This window comes from Carassius carassius, chromosome 14 (assembly GCF_963082965.1).
Source record: "Carassius carassius chromosome 14, fCarCar2.1, whole genome shotgun sequence".
Classification (NCBI taxonomy): Eukaryota; Metazoa; Chordata; class Actinopteri; order Cypriniformes; family Cyprinidae; genus Carassius; species Carassius carassius.
In genome coordinates, this window is record NC_081768.1 from 5,609,927 (window position 1) to 5,623,337 (window position 13,411).

Sequence of the window (13,411 nt, forward strand, 5' to 3'; positions counted from 1 at the left end):
CAAATACTTGCATGAAGGACTTACAATAACATACAATGCAGGTATAATAATTCTAAGAGAAACTCTTTCCCCATAATATTTTCTTCTATGAATGACTTACGTCTTGTGTTCTGAAGGTGTGTTTTCCGAAGGAGTTCTGCCTTAAATGGGTCTATTTCGTTGTGTAGTTCATGACCTCAGCTCAGGATTATTAAAGTGGCTGAAACTCTTCTAAACAAAACATAACGAGACATACTGGCAGCCGATCCAAAACGTGACTGTATAACAAACCATTTACAGCTTATTAAACTAGAGAGAGGAACACTAAAACAGGGAGAAAGCATCAGTAATAATGGAGACGAGAAAACATTCCTGCATAGAAGAATCGGTGGGGGCTTCAGGCTCCAGTGTCGTCTGGTCTGTTTCATGCTGTCGGATGTGCCTCTTCTTCAGCCTGTAGGCCTGTGACCTTTGACCTCTCCTCAAATCTGCTGCCATGTGACCAGTGTTGGGAAGGTTACTTTGGAAATGTAATAGATTACAGATTACAAGTTACCCTGTTTAAAATGTAATAGTAGTGTAACTTTTTCAATTACTTTATTAAAGTAATGTAACTAATTACTTTTGAGTACTTTTTGATTACTTTTCTAAATTTGTGAAAATTAAAGAATAATAAATAAAAGCATATACATCAACTTAAATACAGTTATCTAATAAGCATGTGACGTATTCTGTGTAATAAACTCCTGAAATATTGGTGTTTTTTTTAAACTGCTGTCTCTGTATATGATGATAGTTTTCTCAAAATAAGTAAAATGCACATGAAGTGACACAGAGCACTTCTAGAAATTATGTTTATGTGCTCATGTACTCCTATATTGAGATGGCAGAGGTTGAAAACACTGCGAGCTTCAGTAGGCCTACTGTATGTGTAGTAAATGAAACCATGTCTTTGCCATTAATTTACAGGAGGGGCGGACTGGGAAAAAATTTCAGACTGGAAAATTCAAGTCTTCAGTGTCACATGATCCTTCAGAAATACTTGCTATTATTATGAATGCTAAAAACAGTTATGCTGCTTTTTATTGTTGTGGGGAAAAAAAATCAGGATTCTTTAAAGAGAAGAATTCCAAAAGAACAGCTTTTATTTGAAATAGAAATCTTTTGTAACGTTCTAAACTGACTTGCCTTAAAAGTAAGTTTGGATGCAGTCATTTAGCTGAACTTTAATTCCAGTCTTCTCTCTCCATCATAACAACACATAGCCAGCGTGTCCTTCCTGTAACCGGAACATTATCCAGACATCGACTAACACCATTCCAAACCTTTCCCTGTTTTAAAATGCATCTCATTTGTTGCTATGGAAAGGAAATGGCATTCATTCTTTCAAATATGGCCCTGTTTCAAAACACTTCCTGTCAGTGTAAAAGAGCCAACAGTACATTCTGTCTTTGTATTTGCTTCCACACCAGGAGCAGAGAAATGCTGTATGAGAGGTTTCCCCTGTGTAACACCTTCATGTCAGAGACACTGGTGGCTTTATAGCGAGCGCTGCTCTGGACCAGGTGGAAAATCCTTCAGTTTGAATTATGCTTGTTTTGGCACCTCCGTATCATGAGCCAATGTATATTTATCAAGAGCCTGACAGTCTCACATTATTCCAGGAAATAGAGGTTTGCTGTGTTTGTGCTTCATACAATGTAGTGTTTGGCATGATCATGAGTTGGAAACCCTCAGTCGATAATTTGGAAAGTGTTACAAAAGTAAAACTTGAATTAAAAATATAATAAATTAATAAAAAATATGCATCACTGTCTTCAAAAAAATACTTCTTGAGCAGCAAATCAGCATATTAAAGCCTGGAGTATTGATGCAAAAAATTCAAATTTGCATTACAGATATAAAATACATTTTAAAATATATGCAATCAGAAAACAGTTCACAATACTACTGTTTTTACTGTACAGTAATTCAACCTTGGTGAGCATATATACTAATAACAGAAGACCTACTACGACATAAAAAAAACAGTTATGGAGGAAAATGATCTTTCTGAGATGCTTTTCATCATCTCCTGGTGTATTTGCTTGGATTAAACTCTCTGAGGTGTGTGTGACGTGCAAAAGAAAATAAGCCCATCTCTCACTGCCTTGTTTCCTTCATTAGTTCAGCCTGAGTGAGACTCAAACAACAGAAATGAGTGATAGTGAGACATTTTACAGAGATGCGAGAAATGAGAGAACATTTTGTAATGCTTACTTTTGAGGGATAATTTTTTTCACACAGTTTCTCAAGCTTAGCTGATATGCGGTCTATAGCTAACATTTTCACCTTCTCACTTTAAATCTTAAAACTGGGGGGAGTAGGTTTCATGGCTGTGTTATCATCATTATCTGAAATCTTTTTTGGTCTTGTTTTCTGCCTCTCTTCAAAGTAGAACAGACATCAATAGAAGTAAGCTAGAGGCACAAGAAACCCTGTTGAAAAAAATAACATTTTTGCATGGCCTTACTTGAAACGAAAGTTATGCAACAGGACACACACAATATATCCCAGCTCTCCCACTGAGATGTGTGTGAGTTTACATTGATTACAGTTACATAAGTGAATGCTTACTTTGAAGTTCTACACCGCAAATTATGGTGTTTTAAAGTATTTACATCTTTGTATATGACAAAAATAGTATGATGTCACCTTTACATTTTGGAAAGTATATAATGAAATGTATATTGAGCAACTGCTACACCCTAAGTAGAAACTTCATGATAACTTGCTTTTTGACTGAGTGCTAGTAAATACAGTAATTTACCTGACGGCACATCACAGGTTCCAGAGTTGTGTTTACCTCGCCTAAAAACTTTTCCACTCAAGTACAAACTCAAAGGTGGATGACTTCAACTGTAATGTTTTTGCCTAAGGCATGAGCTTTACAGGTCTTTGTGGAAATTTCCAGTGGTTTCAGAGAAAAGGTCTCTCTTTTTTAGAGATAAAATTAGCATTTTTCTGTAACAGTGGGGGCTGAATTGCATACAGAGATAAATAAATAAACTACTGCTTAAATGTTTGGAATAATTATGACGTTTTATGTCTTCAGTGTTACACGATCCTTAAGGAATCATCCTAATATGATGATTTGCTGCTGAAGAAACATTTCTTATTATTATCAATGTTTAAAACTGTTTTTGTGGAAACCATGATACATTTTTCCAAGATTCTTTAACGAATAGAAAGTTGACAAGAACAGCATTGATTTGAAATAGAAATATGTTTTAACATTATACATGTCTTTACTTTAACATTTTATTAATTTAATGCATTCTTGTTGAATAAAAGCCTTTTTTCAAAATCTCACTTACCAACAACTTTAAAAAATATTAAGCAGCACAGCTGTTTTCAACACTGTTGATGATAAATAATAAAATATATTTCTTGAGCAGCAAATCAGCATATTAGAAGGATTAGAAGAATCATGTGACACTAAAGACGCTAACAATTCAGATTTGCATCACAGGAATAAATACATTTTAAAATATATTCAAAAAGAAAACAGTTATTTAAAACTGTGAAAATATTTCACAATATTACTTTACTTTTCATGTATTTTGATCAAATGCAACCTTAGTTAGTGTAGGAGACGTCTTAAGAAAACATGAAAAACTCTTCTTGATTCCAAACTTTTGACCAGTAGTAATGTATCACCTAAGCACAAACCATGGGCCAATGAAATGTAATCAACCAACCAACAAGTTAGCACATTAGTAACACAAGGATGCAGCATGAATGAAGAGGCTGATGAATTCAGTGTTTGGGGGCAGGACTATGTTTTTTAACCAATGGCAAACAGTGGAAGTCTTCAGAAAACCTGTTTGAAAACAGTAAAAAAAATCACATCTTTGTTTGGCAGAAATCGAAAGAGTAGGTTACTAGTGTGCTATTGCGAAATAAGCTTCCACTAGCGTTGCCGAAATGACTCACTTCACCTTTAGAGAGCAGAAAATTAGTACAGCTTTCTTAAGAACATTTGCTCAGTTTCTGTGGACTTTTGCAGAAGTAGATTCCATGGAAAGTTTGAAACCTGAATGAAAAAGCATAATTTTTAAGGACAAAGCTGAATTATGTTGCAGCTGTCTGGCACTTAGACTCAGACTATTCAGTATTGCTGCAAACAAACCTCTGCGTTGCCAAGATACTGCAGCAGCAAGATCTTGATAAACAGGACAAAGTTTGTCTTCAGGCTATTAGTTTTTACGACCATGTAGAGCCTGACCCTCTGCCTCAGTCCAGTGGCTTTATTTATGGCCATAGTCTTTGTTTTCTTTCAGGAATGCTGAGAATGCTATAGGCTGATCTCTCTCTCTGTCCCAACAAGACACAAATGAATAGTACTGGCATCTCCTTTTAGACACAATCTCACCCACATCCACTACTCCTACAGGACAAAATCTGAGGAATGCAGGATGCTAACAAGACAAGTCAATTTCTCTTTGTTTTCTCCATCTCCTTTGTTTTTTTTTACCGTCCACCTACTGTACATGCTCATGTGGTGCAGTATCTGACTGGTTTTATAATTTAACAATGAACTGATACACATTGAACTTCATAAAGGGATCCCTCAGTATGGTAAACTGTGGAATATTTCTCTTGGTAGGTTTATTGCGGAAAGTCAGTTTCCGTGATATATATCTTCAGTTAACACATGCTAGCCTTTTGTGACAACATGCCCCAATAGTAGGTCATGTTCTCTAGCTGTAATGGGCCCAAGTTGTCACAATGGGAACCTGCCATTAAATAATCTATTATAGGCTTTTCAGCAATATTTAAATAGCAAAAAAGTTATAAAGCACAAAATAATATACTAAAACTACTGATATTTTTGAACGTTTGACCTTCAATGGAGTATATACTCTTTGTGACAACTAGCCCCACCTGTCCCCTTTTTCTGAAATAACAAAAAAGAAAAAACAATCAAACAAAATAATAAACTAAACAAGAGAGTTTTTTTATTCATTTATTTTTTTCATATTTAGCTTCACAATGTAAAAACATATATGCTGTAGGTATATGCCTTTAAGATTTGGTAGTGTGGTTAATGAAACTGTCAGTATAAATATATCTGTACATGAAGGACGTTGTGATGGGAACATCGTATATGTTTGCAGAAATGTACACATTATCACACAGGCTGTATGATGTTGTGGATGAGCAACAGTACACAGAAAAAGCCTCATTTGATCTGCATGTTCAACATTAAAATCTATGCATGCTTAAATTTAACTTAAAAGGCACAGCGGCTGTGTGTCAGTCGCATTACTTTGCAAAACAAGGTGTGCAAGACACTCCGAAGCTAAAGGCTAAAAACTTACTCGGGGAAAGAAAATTCAGCCTCATCAGTTCAGTATTGGCATGTCATATTTATGGGCTCATGACAAATAGATTCCCTTTAGTTCTCAATAAAAATCACTTCCTAAGAAACTGACTTATTCATGATATTGAGTACATCATCCAAAATGGATGGGCCCAAGTCGAGTTCGAGAGAGAATAGGGATCCCGTGATTTGAGAGAGCGACTCCTGTGAGTGGCTTTTGCTTTTGGAGATTTCAAAGTCCGAATCGCATAGACGACCCTCTTCAACACCGCTATCTCTGTCCGCCCAGTCACCCTTGATGCTGAACATCTCCGGTTCATACTCAAAGACTGAATCGCCATTGTTACCATTGTTAAAGTTTCCATTGGCATCCGCATTCCCATTAACAAAGACAGACAAAAATGTTTCAAGCTCATTTTCACTGCTGTGTATCTTCTTCTTTGCAAGTGATTTCTCAGGCGTCTCAGTGCGGTCGATTGAAGGTTCATCCTCTTCTGGGACGGGGCTGGGGTCGCTCCTGAAGGCACTGATGGACTGAAGCAGGGTCTCCATCTGCAGGATTTCCAGATCTTCAGAATCGGCTGGAGGAGTAAATGGCTCAGACAGGCGATCCTGGGCCATGGGAAACACGGTGGTGGAAATCAAAGGTAGAGTCAGCGCTTGGCTGCCCCCGATGGTTGGGAGTGAGATTGCGTTCTTCAGGACCGGCGATGGAGTTTCGACGCAAGACGCATCGGAGGCGCTATTAGCTCTTGTGAACTCCCCGTGGATGCCATATTGAGGTCGAATACAACCACCTTTCCCCGGTAGAAGCTCAAAATTTCCTTGCAGGAACGACATGTCACCGAAGGCATCGCACTCGCCACCCTTTCCAATGTGGATAGTGTGTCGAAAGTCCCCAAGAGGCGGGCTGATCATATCCGGGGATAAAATGTCCCTCAGACGGCATTTCTTTCCCTTCTTACTGTAGTTGGATTTCAGGTAGATGGGCGTTTTGGCAGGCATCCCTGCAATAGAGTCCAGCGGTTATGGAGAGGAACGGGGAACACTCTGGAAGTTCAGATCTCCTTGGTCGTGTAATAAACTTGCTGGAGAAGTGCAGGCGTTACATTCTCAGAGAGCAGCTGTTTTAAATGTGTCCTCAATCTTCACTGAAGATAATCCAGCTCGAATGTTTGGATTAATGTCCTTTACCTGGATGAATACCTGGATGGATGGAGAAATAATTTAGTTTTCTTTGTAATCTGCATCAAAAACCTTTGTTGTGTTCAAAAATCCAATAGTGAATTTCTTTTAAATGTTAAAGTAAATGTCACATCTATCTTAAGCACGTACAAAGAGAGATCAAAGAAAACATTTAACACTGTCTGAAACGTCTTTTGGAAATGGACAGAGAGATGGTGGATATATGATAGATAGATATACATAGAGAGACATGTTATTCATTTCAAAATGACCATATGCATGTTTACATGTTTAATTAACACCACATGAGTCAAGAAGCTTTAAAGATAAAGAAAGGATTTCTAGAGATAAAGTAGAAATTGACAGAGTTTTAGAGTGGCTTTAGAGGGCAGGAACTGACAGATAGGAGAGAGAGAGAGAGAGCGAGAGAGAGAGAGAAGGAGAAGGGTAACCACAGATCATAAGAGGGAGAGAGACTTCTTGCCCATTTATGGACATATTTCCTTTTGAGAGTCCTTTAAACACTGACCCTTACTGACAGACTGCAAACAATCACTAAAGCAGCAACTCAGCCACAGCTAGCCAAATATGTATGACTGAAAAAACATCCACATTCCCTCTGCAGCAGAGCCCAACGTCCTCTCGCTCCTTAAAGACCCTCTGCACTAAACCATTTAAGACCTGGGGCCATTTTCATTTCAAGAGAGAACCTTTTGTGAAAATTTAAATATGCACCACATTCAAAACTTACTTCAAACTTTTGGAAAACTTGAGATTTTTCTTGTAATGATTGCTGAAGGATCATGTGACACTGAAGGCTGAAGTAATGAAAACAGTTGGGGAAAGTCGTGGCCTAATGGTTAGAGAGTTTGATTTCAAATCCTAAGGTTGTGGGTTTGAGTCTCGGGCCGGTAATACCATAACTTAGGTGCCCTTGAGCAAGGCACCAAACCCCCAACTGCTCCCCGGGCGCCACAGCATGATTGGCTGCCCACTGCTCTGGGTGTGTGTTCACTGCTGTGTGTGTGCACTTTGGATGGGTTAAATGCAGGGCACTTATTCTGAGTATGGGTAACCATACTTGGCTGTATGTCACTCACTCACTCAGTTATTTCAAATTGTGATAATATTTCACAATATTATTGTTTTTACTGTATTTAAAAAAATGTAGCCTTGGTAACCATAAGGGTTTTTTTTTTTAACTTTTTTTATTATTCTATTTGCATTATTTCAAATGTTACATATATATTTATTTGCCTTGGAATATGATAGAAATATGCAAATCAATATGTTAAACGAATACAAATACAAACAGTAAACAGCAAAAGACCAAGCAAATAAATATAACAAATAATACGATCAAAATTACTAACTCTTTCCACATTTTTTTCCCACAAAATTACTTCATATTATCAAAGGAAAGTACACTTTCTTTCTCCCACTACTACTGCACAAACATACAGTATAGACACACACTTGTTGTCAGCGCTGCATTGTGACTAACATTTTTCAGTATAAAGCATATTTAACTATCAAATCGGATTATTTGAAGCGTTTGTGAATCCGGAGGTGAGCTTTCGGGAAGGTCTGTTTTACATGCAAATTATTCAGAATTTACTCTTATATTTACGAAGGTTTAATGAGGGAGGCCCATTGTCTTGAGGTGTGGTAACACAACTGTGGAAGTATAAGTGGAATAACTGAGTTGAAGTATTAGAAACATTACGCAAACGGATGTGTAACTATACTGCAATATCAAACCAAGTACCATCTGTGTCCAAATACAGTGTGAGGCCATTGAATAATAAAATACCATGGCATTACCATCTGATAACATGAAGCCACCACAGTACTTAAAATGACAGTCTGAATGATGTCACAGCTCACTGATCCACATGCCCTGAAGATCCTGGTTAGAGACAGCCGGGGAGGACACTGTTTACAAAACACAAGAAATTAAATTTCCTTGGAATACTCGACTACCCTGTGGTAACGTCCTAACAAATCACACAGCTGATAAACTACAGGAGTACCATGAAAGTCAGCTGCAGTACAGTCCTTGACAAGGATGTAGGCTAGTCTGTTTGAGTCTGGATGAATGGTATTATTCTGGTTATCTTACAGTCTTTGTGTTTTCTTTTCCACATATTTTTGCACCAGCTCAGAGGTCACCTTGTGAGTTCATAGGGCTTTAAAAGCATTTTTGGACACTGATTCAGTGAAACATAAATAAACCTCAGTCAACGGAAAACTATTTTTATAAGTGACAAGCATCATCGGGATGGCTGAAGAATGTGTGGCTGCATGAGTGTGTCAGTGATAGAGGAAAATGTGTGTGTGTGTGTGTGTGTGTGTGTGTGTGTGCAGAAGGATTGTTGCATTGCTTCTGGTGTCCGAGCTGTGATTAATATTATATAATTATTCATATTATATAAATAATACTAAATTAACACTGAACTCCCTTTGACTTTAATCTTAAAGCTTTTGTTGCAGTAAAAATTAAACAGCAACATCTAGAAATTCGCTTGTTTGGTTACACTGATGAAAAAGTTCACAAATTCACACAAATCCTGCTGTCATGGCATGATCAAAGCAAGCAGGTGTGCGAACCCCTGGACCGGGTGAAATAAATCTCAAAGGAATCCCAAATAATACTTAGTGTAGGTTAAAGGGTTAAGGGTTTAAGGTTAAAGCTACGGTTAGTCTTCACCTTAAACTCCAGCAGGTGTGAGATGTCTTTGAATAAATGGTTCAATGCCATGACTTGTTGAACAATAACAAACAATGCCATTCAATGCAGCAGCCAGCCGCTGAGGTTTAGAAGTTGGGCAGCTGCCTCTCACACCCTCTTGATACGGCTTTATCTCAGGGCCATATCCTGCCTTCATTTCAGATCTGGAATGAGTCCAGGGGCAAATGTTGCACTTCCAAGTGCCCTGACGCCCCTGTAGAATGTCGAGATGGATCTGTCTGCCCCCTTTCCCTGGGGAACCGTATCATCACACACCCCTCAGAAGTGCATGTCAGCAGACCCTTCTGGCAGACTGAATAAGCCGAAGCATGAGCTCCACCAGCAAAGAGACAAAATGGACGTAAATTAAGACTAAGGCATAATGAGGACAAATAAGGTAGAATAAATGGAGATTCCTAACAAATATAAAAATTCAGTCACTTGCCCTCATGTCTTCTGTTAGATATTTTGAAGAATGCTGGAAACCAAACAACATTAAGTACATTGACTAACATTGTTGCTAACAATGTTGACTGAATCGGTGAGCAAATAATAGAATATTCATTTTGGGTGGACTATACCTTTAAGATTTAACTAAATTACTGAATTACTGAGATGGGATGAGACTGAATAAAAAAAGAAAAATGAAACTGATGTCCCAGAATGTGAAAAAAATAGACTCAGTGTCATTAAACAAACCAGACTGAGACTGAACTTGACAGATTAAATGAGACATATTGAAAATGAAAATCTGTTATAATTTACTCATCTTCATATCGTTTCAAATGTGCATGCATTCTTTTCATATGCAAAACACAAGATATTTTGGGAAGCAAACTAAATTGAAGCCCATGGACTTCCATTTAATGGACATTAAAAAAGAATAAACCCACTCAATACTTTTTTCTCAAAATATCTTATGTTCCACAGAAGAAAGTAATTTGTTTGGAACATGAAGGTGAGCAAATAATGATAGAATATTCCTTTTAGGATGGAGTATCCCTTTATATTTGAACTAAACAGAAATGTCCGACTAAATAAGAAGAAAATTGACTGAATGTCATTGAACAAGCCAGAATAAATGAGACTGAATACAGAAGAAAGTAAGCCATACAGTTTTGAAGTTGAGAAAATGATGACAGAACTTTCATTTTTTGGTGGACTATCCCTTTAAGATTGAACTAGATGGAATTAACGAGATGGACTGAGACTGAATTAGTAAAAAAAAAAAAATGATTAAATGAGAGGAAAATAGAAAAAAAAGTCAGATTGAGACTGAACTGGGCAGAATAATTGAGAATGAATATGACTAAATGTGACATAAGACTCAAGGCACAAAACACAATGGAATGAGACAAAATGGCAAATTTAAAATAAAGAACAATGAAGCAAAAAAAAGAGTCCAAATGAGGTGAGAGCAGCAGTCTGAAGTCTGAAGATGGATATCATTGCATGCTGTTGGTACTCAGGAAATAACTCACGTGTGAGTATGTGGGTCACATTATTATTAGAGCAAGTGCGAGCAGTGATCTAAACAAGTGCAATGATGCCATTCCCACTGTACACAGAAATGTGTTAAGACTCTCTTCAGCCCCACAACTGCGCCAATTTTGATTCTCCCTCTGACCTATTTTAGCGATAGCCTTTTTTGGCTAAAAACCAGACCACTTGGTCCTGTCTAAGAAGATGCTGTTGCTGCTGATGCTGTATATAAAGCACATGTGCATCATTTGGATGTTTTTAGCTGTTCTTTTTACAGGTGCAATATCCCAGAGCTTGTATGGCTAAATCATCTGGGCCGGTCAAGCTTTCCTCTCTTGGGTGGTTCAGGTTTTTCCTCCTCTCTTGGGTGTTTTAGGCCTAAGCTTTCAATCTTTTCAAATTCCTCTGACCACAAACGACCCTGTTGGACAATGTTCTAAATGATTAAAGACAAATACTACAGTCAGCCCAATTTGAGGCTTCCAGTGTGTTACATAAAGCAACCCTTAATTACACTCTGCTGCTGCTTTTGGAGGAACCAGGGTGGAGCGAGGTCTCTTTCGCCTCAACTTCATGCTTTTTACACCCTGCTATCCACCTCCAAGACTTCTGTTCTCAAGCTGCTGTTGTCTTTGGCTTTCCTGCGTGCAAGAGTCGAGTTGACTTTCCAAGTTTTGTTGGACAGTGGAATGTATCTGAGGAATTTCAGAAGCTCTTTTCTGGTCAAGCAGTTGAGTATGTGCTTGAAGAACAGAGAGGAACCAGGTGTCGGGTTGCTTTGAGCTTGTTTTGTGGTGTGTGGGAATTTGCGTGACATATTCTGCAGTACAAAATCTCACATGTCGTAATGACAGCCATGTGCATGAGTGGAAAGAGGTTTCACAAGCCCAACCAGCAAATAGTAGCCACATGGTGTTATGTCATCTACCATCTTAAAAATTAAGGTTTCAGCTGGGGATTTTGCAGCAATGCCAACAATGCCTTAAAAATAAAGGTTCTTCTTTGGCATTAATGGTTCCATGAAGAACTTTTAACCTCCATAGAACGTTTTTATAATGGAAAAAGCCTATTTAGATGATTAAAATGTTCTTCACAGTGAGAACTGTTCACTGAAAGGTTCTTTGTTGAACCCAAAATGGTTCTTCAATGGCATCTTCAATGGAATTTGAATTTTTAAGAGTTTATAAAGAACCATTTTTGGAATGGAAAGATTCCACTGATGTTAAAAGCTCTTCATGGAACTACAGTATAAATGCAGATAAAGAACCTTTATTTTTAAAGCTTGTACCAAAGAAACCTACCCTTAAGAAAATCCTATTTGCATGTAATTTAAATAATCATTTGCTATCATGCACATATTCCTGCCAAAAAATCTTCAGTATCTAGTTTTACCTGCTCCTGTGACTTTGCAGATGAATGTCCCTCTTTTCTTCACACTGTAGTTGTCGTTCCGGAGGTGCCTTGACCCAAACTGTTAGTCAGCTTCTGGGTGGTGTAGCATGTTGCCGTTTTCATCTTCTCTCTCACTCTCTCTCTCTTTCTGCCCTTGAGGGTTTACTTCTCACAGGCAGGACGTCTGCTGGACAGCTGTTTCAGAATTCCTCCTCTGAAGCGTTGCGGCGTGTCTCCGCTTTGCTTTGCTCCTCCTTCCTCCGCCTGCAGCACCTGTCTCTGCCTGTCTGGGAAGACGGTGGCATTGAAATCCAATTCTCTCGTCTTCAGCAATCCCGACCCGCTGGAGCTGCGGCAGTATTTCCTGGAGAGACAGACAGCGCTTGCTTAAGGGAGGAGGAAAGTGAATGTGGAGTGTGGAGCCTCTCCTACTGTGTTCACAGCTGCTGAACGTCAAAGTCCTTCCCTTCTAAAACAGAGTAGAAGAAATACAACGTTCCTCTCTCACTCTCTCTGTTCATCTTGTCACTCCCCACCTCCCTTCTCACACTCTCTCTCTCACACACGTTTTTCTTTTCTATCACAGTTCTCACATTCATTTCCTTCTTTGTATCCCGTTCTATTCTGTCATTCTGCAATTTATTTCTGTCGACTTCTGCATCTCTGCCTCATTGGTTTGCTCAGCGTTTACCAGACACCATTACAACATCTGAGAGGTGAAATGCAACCATGCTAGAAAAACAGATAGACAGACAGACAGACAGACAGACAGACAGATATACAGATAAATAGAGAGATAAAAGAACATATAGAATGTTCTTGATTATTTAGAGAGAAAATCTGCTTCTTTTTGCAGCTGCACTGCACTGTAAACCTCTGTGGAGCTTCTCATCACCCTCAACCTAAAATAGGTTTCCTTGGCAACCTATAGTGCTCTGCAGTGAGCTCATGGTTGACAGGATTAGGAGGGGGTGCAATGAGTCTGTCCTGCTCTTGTGTGGGTGTGTGTGTGTGTGTGAGAGAGAGAAAGACTGGCTCTATTCCAAATGCTATAATTAGTCAGCTCCCTACCTGGACAGAAGAGACATTATATGAGTGAAGCTGTTTCTACGAATGAGATACCTTATTATGGGCAACTTATAAGGGAATATTGAATGTATGCTTTAAAAATGAAAGAATCCTATGAACTGAGATGTGCAAACTGAAAACAATTATTTCAAGATGGAGGTTAAAGCAGTAAGTTTGCCTCACTTAATGTTAAATAACTAGTATAATCT

The 13,411-nt window shown here is 38.3% G+C and overlaps 1 protein-coding gene across 1 annotated transcript; it reads right to left on the reverse strand.

The window, feature by feature from the left end:
- Window positions 1–5,168: 5,168 nt before the first annotated feature.
- Window positions 5,169–12,652, reverse strand: cdc42ep3 (CDC42 effector protein (Rho GTPase binding) 3). Its single transcript, XM_059565819.1, has 2 exons — window positions 12,135–12,652; window positions 5,169–6,550 (listed from the first exon to the last, which is right to left on the reverse strand). The coding sequence occupies exon 2, from the start codon at window positions 6,347–6,349 to the stop codon at window positions 5,444–5,446; it is 906 nt and encodes a 301-aa protein (XP_059421802.1). The 5' UTR covers window positions 6,350–6,550; window positions 12,135–12,652; the 3' UTR covers window positions 5,169–5,443.
- Window positions 12,653–13,411: the final 759 nt, after the last annotated feature.